This window comes from Anneissia japonica, unplaced genomic scaffold (genome assembly GCF_011630105.1).
Source record: "Anneissia japonica isolate Jap-2015-1 unplaced genomic scaffold, ASM1163010v1 scaffold287978_len313048_cov192, whole genome shotgun sequence".
In the NCBI taxonomy this organism is placed as follows: domain Eukaryota; kingdom Metazoa; phylum Echinodermata; class Crinoidea; order Comatulida; family Comatulidae; genus Anneissia; species Anneissia japonica.
In genome coordinates, this window is record NW_022753122.1 from 147048 (window position 1) to 155656 (window position 8609).

The following is an 8609-nucleotide window of genomic DNA, read 5'->3' on the forward strand; positions in this document are numbered from 1 at the left end:
CTATTGTATGCATTATGTGGGTGATATTTTATACCGTCTTTATAATAATAATAATAATAATAATAATAATAATAATAATAATAATAATAATAATAATAATAATATTGGTCGACTTATAAAGCGCATATTATAGAGACCTCTGTACGCTTAACATAAACATGAAAAAAGAATGACCCAAGAAAGTAATAGAATTAAACTTTAACTTAATGAATTTCTTTATTTGTTAATCTCTTATGTTATACTGAAATTATATTATACATAAAGAAACTGAATTCAGTCTCATGTCTGTAGGTAGAAACTGGTATTACCCGATACAATTTCTTTAATTTCTCCCATAGATGTGTCTCCATAAAATTCTCAAAAAGATGTCGCATGCATGTTAAAATCTTCGGTAACCATGTGTTTGCCACACCGATGGAGAACTAGTTTTTCCGGAAATCCCGAAATGTGCAAAAGTTCACTCAGAGTAACAATGCTTGTTCCTTAAACGACTTCATTCAGAACAACAAAGAAATGAAAAGGCCCATTCAAGCGACACTCTTGTCAGTTGTTCATGCACATAATTATGCTTAGGGTTTCCCCGAATTGTCATGTGATCTGTGGTGTCAAGTCACGAGGTCGTCAAATTTAACTAATTATTTTTACTTAACTATCACGGAAATATAATTTTTTATTGCAAATTTTCTTATTACGTAACAAACACACTGTAACTTATACAATATGATGCTTCTGTTTTCTTATTTACACTATTAGCAATTATTAACAATTGTGACGGACCCCCTGCTCCATTCCGCCACAAATGAAAACAATATCCACGTCAATATAACACCATTCATTATTATTAATAAGAAAGATGCATTTATGTTAGTACGGTAATACAACAATATAATTACTGCATAAAGACATTTTTTTTTAGAAATACATATTGACCCCATTGTAGGGTTCAAACTAAGAACTCTCCCCTATTAAAATTCGGATGCCGCTCAAAGCCAATCTGATAGTCGCTTTGGTATTCCCTCATTTTTTTTTTGTCTAAGCAGTATTTTTTTAACCAAATTTACTATTATGTTCTTTTCAAATAGTTTTTAATGTATTTTACTTTGCTACTTGGTAATATAGAATTTTAAATATTGATTTATTTTTAATATTTTTGTGTATATTATCAAATCAGATCACATTTTGTCAGTGATATATAAATGCTATAGGATAAACATATTTTTTGATAACACTTCTTGGAATTCACACCATTAATTTGTATAAGGCCTACCACTGATGAACACACGTGTCTACGTTCCTGCAACGTCGTGTGAACGTTATTTTGTGACATTTATGTTATTTATTCTATTTTTATTTTATTGCATTTCACCTCCAACAGCGAAAACGCTAATATCAGGGAGCATACAATAAATACAATATAAAATCAGCGAAAAATCGATACAATCACAATAGAAACATTCAAAAATATTACAAAAAGTACAAAAATATTCAGACAGTTACTATTATATACAAAGAACATTATAAGAAAATTCAATAAGATTCAATTCCAGAGCAGGTGAATGATCAAGTGACTATAGTTTAACTTGGGATAAATATGAATGAAGAGCTTGGTGAAAAATATTAATTGATGGCTCATTGCTTGTCACATATAATATATAAAGAGGAACGTCTACTGACAAATCCATTTTAGTTACGTTAAGTCTACATACTGACCACAACGTTCACGAACGCTATAAGAACTTTTTTCATGTTTGCTAAGATGCTTCTCAACACGAGAATATGAAATGTAACATTGAGAAAATTTAACTCGACAATTCATAATGCAAATATGCATGCTTTTATGCTTGTATGTGTTTAGTCAAATTTGATAAATTTCATTTTCACTTAACGGCAAATTCCCACGATTCAATGGGTAAAATATGTAGCAATGAAATGTGAGTGACTTACTGACACAGAAAAATATTTTTGCTTTAAAACGGGTTTAAAACATTATTAGTCAAGAGAAAAAGTCGTTTTGTACTATCAGTAATATTCAGTTTACATTAAACAGTCCAAATTATATTATCGCAGTAGAGTAATAAATGAATAATGATAACAATAACAATGTTATGCTATCATGAATTTTTGATAATTTTGATAATGGTGATGATAATGATAGAGATGCATCCATCTTCGAATCATTCATGAACAATCGTATGAAACCTTATGTAGTGGAAATTGATAGAAATTGCGTATTTCACCGAATTGACAAATAGGCTTTAAAGGGGAAAAAAAGACTGATGATGAGATAAAATGATAATTACATGAGCCTATAACAATCTTATTGTAAACAGGGGCGGATCTAGAATTGTTCAAACAGGGGTAAACAACTTCAGAATAAGTTAGCATGAGCATTTATCAGCCGTGGCATAGGTGCCAGAGGCCCTATTAAAATAGTTTGAGATTTTATTTTATTTATTTTTTGAAATTTTAATACATTGGCATTGGTACGGTATGTACTGAATTAAAAAAAATGTAATGGCAAAACTGGGTGCCCCTATTGGATTCGCCCGTTACCAATAAACTATGAATAATACGTTACGAGAACAGACAGAGTCTAAATATGACAGCATCGCTCGCTCGCAATTTAAAACTTCATCCAAACAGTGGTATTATAATGCCTTGCATTAATACAACAGTACCCAGAATTTGGAGAAATTAAATTCAAATTCAAAGTATAAACAAAGACCATGATCAAAGAAGACAACAAGTATGTATTGAAAACAACAGCGTCGAAACACGAAACTAAAAATTATGAATATTCACGATTATTTATCAATATTCATAATTTTCAGTTTTTTTTTATATACATTATAGGCCTACGTATATATATATATATATATATATATATATATATATATATCCTCAATGCAACAAAATCATAAAAATTATAACAATAAATAACATCTCTTAGATACAAAAATTCTCACTTATAAAAACATAAACAATGTGATCAATAATTAATTAACTTAAAAATAAATAAATAAATTACCAATTAATTGTCAGGGTACAAATAACACTTAAGTATAATCATCAGTTTTTAATTTTCATAGCAACCCCATTTTATAAAAAAAAATATCGAAGTTGTTATTTCTAATAAAAATATACCTTTAATAATTATAATATAATTTAAAATCTTTTGTGAATGTTACAAAATTCAGAATATTTTTTTAAATTTTTGCACGGTAAATAAAAAAAAATCTAAAAATTAAGAAGATAGTATTTTAATGCCTGTCCTATTTATAGGCCTATTTGAAATTTCAAAAAGACACATACGTTGGTCTAAATTAAATTTATGTTACCTTTTTGCTTTAAAGTATCTAGTACTTTGATCCATATGTTATATATAACTTTGAACAAAAGTATGCAATAAAGTTTCTTCATGTCTCACGTTAATTGAAACACGTAACTGCTTCTCCATTTAAATTTTCTAAAGTAAAAGTTACAACTTACAAATTATACTTACCTAAAATATCTTAAATAGAATTATACCTATTTTTGTACCTAACTTATTCATCAGAACAAGACCAATAACTTTTTAAACATAAAATTGCTATTGGTGTTGTTCTAATGAATAATTTAACTCTACATTTCCAAACTAACGATTATATTTTAGGGCATTAAGGCCGGTTTATACTTGCAACGATAACGATAAAAAGCTAAACAGCAAATGTTCATATAGAAAATAAAAGAAATAAGAGAAGATTTTACACTAGGACGATTCGATAATGATACATCATGTACACGTTAAACAATATTTTCACATATCAAATCAACTAACGTTATAATCATGAAAAAACGATAAACTCGTTGTTACTACTACGATTTTATCATTTATGGCTTAACTTTAGTAAGGGGATACGACTCCGTTGCTGAATAGGACTATACATACATTGTTGGTCAGAAGCCGATGTGGCCTTATCTAAACAGAACTTTAATAAAATAAATAATATTGAATAAGTTTATATTATTTTTTTCGGGATTTCTTGCACCTTATTTGAAAAAGGTAGTACCAGTACAGAGTATTTTTTTAGTAAGGAGATACGACTTCTTTTCTGAGTAGGACTGTAATACATACATTGTTGGTGAGAAGCCCATGTGGCCTTATCTAAACAGAACTTTAATAAAATACATAATATTGAATAATTTTATATCAATTTTTCGGGATTTCTCTACACCTTATTTGAATTATTCTGCACACAGTATTGCAGGGTATTATAACATCCGCATAGCGTTTTAAGGTTCGGATGAGTGCAGACCTAAGGCACAATTTACCGCCTATATGCTCAAAATCAAAGACTTATACGTAAGAGTTACGTAACACTGACATTTAATACGGCATGATTCTACAAACACGTTTGATTGGAATGCATTTGCATGGAAAATTTGTATTTACACTACTTGCATTTCTCAGTAAATTAATGCTGAGAAGTAAAATGTAGGGGGTTCTTACTCGATTGTTACCTGAAATAGATTTTTTAGAAACTATATAAGTTCGGTGCCTCAAACTTAAATTCACAATACATCTTGAACCAAAAACTGAATCAGCCTCTTGGTAACTGCATCAAACGATTATAACGCCAGACTTTATCACGATGATCGCCATGAAAACTAAATCGGTAAGTTGATCGAAAACGAATTCTCTTTTTCTATGCAGTATAACACGTCAGTCAAACAATTAATTAATTAATTAATTAATAAATAATAATAATAATAATACAAATAATAATAATAATACTGGACATAGGCCTATATGTAGGCCTAGGTCAATTCCGAGGTCAGATTTCGGTACATTTCTCCCCACCCGATTTATGTAGGAACTACACAATTTTCATTAAAACGACACTGGGAGGATATATATATATATATATATATATATATATATATATATACACATATAGATATATATATATATTAAACATATTGTGCAACTGAACAACTTAAACTACGCACACATTGCCGCTAAGCCCAGCCTCTTGCAAGGGTATAGAGATGTGTATAAGAGACAGTATATATATACTGAAACAAAAATAATATGGGTAGGTACGATGGCTGTACCAAAACTAAAGTTAGTACAGCAATATAATATATCATCGTAATTACACATGTTTTTTTAATTACCATTATCATTATTATTATTATTTCTTATCTTACAATACATCTTCATTTACGGTACATTTCTATAATTTCAGATTAGCCTTCGAACATTCATGTTTATGGCCTTTACTATGCTGTTAGTTCCATCGGAATCGACAACCTCACAATTTTATCCAAATGGAAATTTGTTAATAATTCGCCACGATGATAACTCAATCACTCCTAATTCGTGGATTGCCGGTAAGTTGATACATTACTTATTTATTATAAATAATTTAGCTTACGAATAAACATTAGCAAGCAATGTAGGAAAAATGAAGTAAATATATAGACAACTATATAAACACAACTAGTCGGTTTTATGTGGTCTGACATATTGAACGCAGATTAGACCTGGCATGCTCCGACCTGATGGAGGAAAGAGCTGGGCTCCCAAGTCTCCCGGAATTCGCGGGAGTTTCCCGGAAATCGGGACGGCCTCCCAAACTCTCGCAAGCAACCAAGAATCTACAGGAAAATAGCCAATCTCCTGCAAATTCATAATAATTGCTTGTTTTTATTACTTTATTATCAACGGAACTCAGAAGTCAGTGCCGATGGGTATCTTCATGCTCAGCAAAATTGAAATTAAATATGTTAAGAAATCTCATTTAACCAGATCTGCCGGAATTTGGGATCATGAAAGAGGCACAGCAGTCCCATTCCAGATTTGAGACTAAAGTTGTTTCCAATGTCTTTATAATAGTTGTTTCAGATACACCTATTCCTGGTTTATCCATCTGAACACGAAAACAAAACACAAATTTAATTAAATCACAGATATATTAAATGAAGTTATTGTACTGTGCAGGACATGTGATAAAACCTACCTGAAATATATCCTAGATAAATATGTTTTAAATGAAAAATAACGATAAAAACATTAATTTCATTAGTAGCTTGTTGATTGTGGTTTTTCTTGATCCTCGTTTCCATCTAAATTTCACTTTGTATGCAAATGTTTTAATGACTTATTATGTATTAATTCAAAACGTTATGTGGTTTTATTTATATGTGATTAAAATCTACATTAAATCTGGACAAGGGCAGAGAGAGGGACGTTCTTTGATTATTAAATGAAAACCGTTAAGTACACTTCAATTTAAACATTATTATTTTACAAACGTACGTCCCATAGCATTTTTGATGGAAAGTTCATCCTCTTACAAAGAGTCATCTATCCATTACCATAATTCTCCACCTCTGATCTGTTCAGGTTCGGAAGCAAATGGTGCCTGCCCGTTTGAGATGAAACTGGATTTCAATCAAAGTCGAATTCCGGCCAATATCTGGAGGGCTGAAAAAAAATACCGTTTCTGCCGAGACGTCACCAGTGGTGCTGAAACCAACCAGTTGTGCCAACCGTTCTCTATACCAATGCAAGTGATGTGGAGAAACGGCACCCAAATCAATCATCGATATCATTATCGCATTGAGAACGAGAGTGTTCGCGTAGCGTTTTTGTGCAACTGAACAACTTAAACTACGCACACATTGCCGCTAAGCCCAGCCTCTTGCAAGGGTATAGTTGCTAAGGCCCCACAAAACGACATGTTATACACGAATACAACCGTTTATCTTTGTTCTTTCTATCAAATTTAATGTGACAAATGCGTTTGTTACGCCAATATATTTGGGTATAATAGTGGCATCGTCCACACTAGCAGGTTGTATGTGACAAATAATTGTGATATCCCGTGATTGGGTGTATTTTAACACCATCATGCCTAATGTATTGGTACCATACATCTCACAAATTTCTCACATAAAATTTGATAGTGTGGACCCAGTGTTAGTAGAGTGTTCATCGATTCTCATGTTTACGCTTCTGTAGATCGGCATACTACTGTCATTGCTTTCTTATTACAGCATGGATCCATATATAGTCTGTAGAAATGAAGAATACATTTTAAGTAAATAATTGCTATAAAGCTATTTGTGATGTCATTACTCCATCGGAGCAATAGTTTTTATATCACTTTGGTCTTTATAAGACCATATCAGTAATATCTATGATATTTATGTATCTAATATACATATTATATACTCTATGCATACGGAAAAAACAAATAACTTTTTAAAAGTACGTGATTTTAAATTGTATCGTTAATAACGAATGTGATCGATGTTTAACTGTAATCAGATATTTTGATGATAATAGCATACTGTCATTTTAACTCATTTACTTTATCTATCGGTGTGGAATCATTTTAGTATAGTGTATCACAATATTATTAATCAAGACTCGATAGAATAGTAATAGGCATCGGCGAAAATTGTAAAGAATGTAATAATATAAAACTTAGTTGATGTGTACCGTAATGAAATAACCACAAATTAAATAAACACTATTTTATGCACCATAAACGCCATAGACTTGTTGCACCTTTTCTCAAAATCTGAGAAAGGCGCTTTCGAACATAAGCCTTATGTCAAATTACATTTTTGCACATTTCCGAGAGCGGTACTTAGGCCATGCTTAGGCCTATACTGAGGTGGATATTCGACCATATATAGTAGTATAATGAACTTACTTCCTTGTTTGGAGAGACCCAGTAACAATGGTACCGTATACAGTAGTAGGCCTTTGATACACAACTATGAACATTCAGGGAGGGTATATGGCTCTATGACTATTATAACATGTCATAATCCAACCTCAAGGCACTGGTTCAATCCCTATACAAAATATCAGGCATTTTCTCACAAACTCTCGCTCACCATTCTCTAAGCTTCTATCGTTGGCTTGGTTGGTACCGGTAGTGAATTTGGTTTGGATTTCTTCAGTGTGAAATGGTACAATGCAGTAGAGAAAGCCCTGTACTGTCAAATTTTATTTGACAAAAACATATATCATGCCTAAATATGGTCATGATGACATCACATCATGGCCATATATAGGCACATCATGACTATAAATGGGCATACAACAGTTTTTTAAAAGTTTGGACAGAGTTTAGGCACTATAGTTTTGTTACATAAAATAACTATGAAGTATGTTTAATTTTTTTATGCGTTTGGCAAAGAGACAACATCACTATGAGCAACCTTTGGTTAGATATTTTAACGAACGAATTAATGTAATCTTACTCTATTTTTCTCATATGATTTTTTTTAATTTTTCTGGTAAGGATAGTTTTCTACATTGTGCATAATTTACTATGAAAGCTTGAGGTTTAATAAACACATATTTTAGTCTTAAAATCACTGATTGTTTCTGTTTATCATTAAAAACAAAAAAATAAATAAATAAATCTTCAACCATCTTTGCCGCATTAATATAGGCCTACTCCTTAACACAGGCCTTCCATGTGTGTTATAGACGTACACTTCAATTGTGGAGTATTTTCATTCTGAAGTAGACCCGAGTCCACTTCCTACTCTCTGTGGCATATATAAATATACCTGTCTCTTATACACATCTAGATGTGTATAAG

The 8609-nt window shown here is 31.3% G+C and overlaps 1 protein-coding gene across 1 annotated transcript; it reads left to right on the plus strand.

Moving 5' to 3' along the window:
* Positions 1–4562: 4562 nt before the first annotated feature.
* LOC117122727 lies at positions 4563–8348 on the plus strand. The gene is made up of 3 exons (XM_033268424.1): positions 4563–4655; positions 5229–5373; positions 6389–8348. Exons 1-3 carry the CDS (start codon positions 4632–4634, stop codon positions 6643–6645), a joined length of 426 nt encoding a protein of 141 aa, XP_033124315.1. The 5' UTR covers positions 4563–4631; the 3' UTR covers positions 6646–8348.
* The last annotated feature ends 261 nt before the right edge of the window (positions 8349–8609 follow it).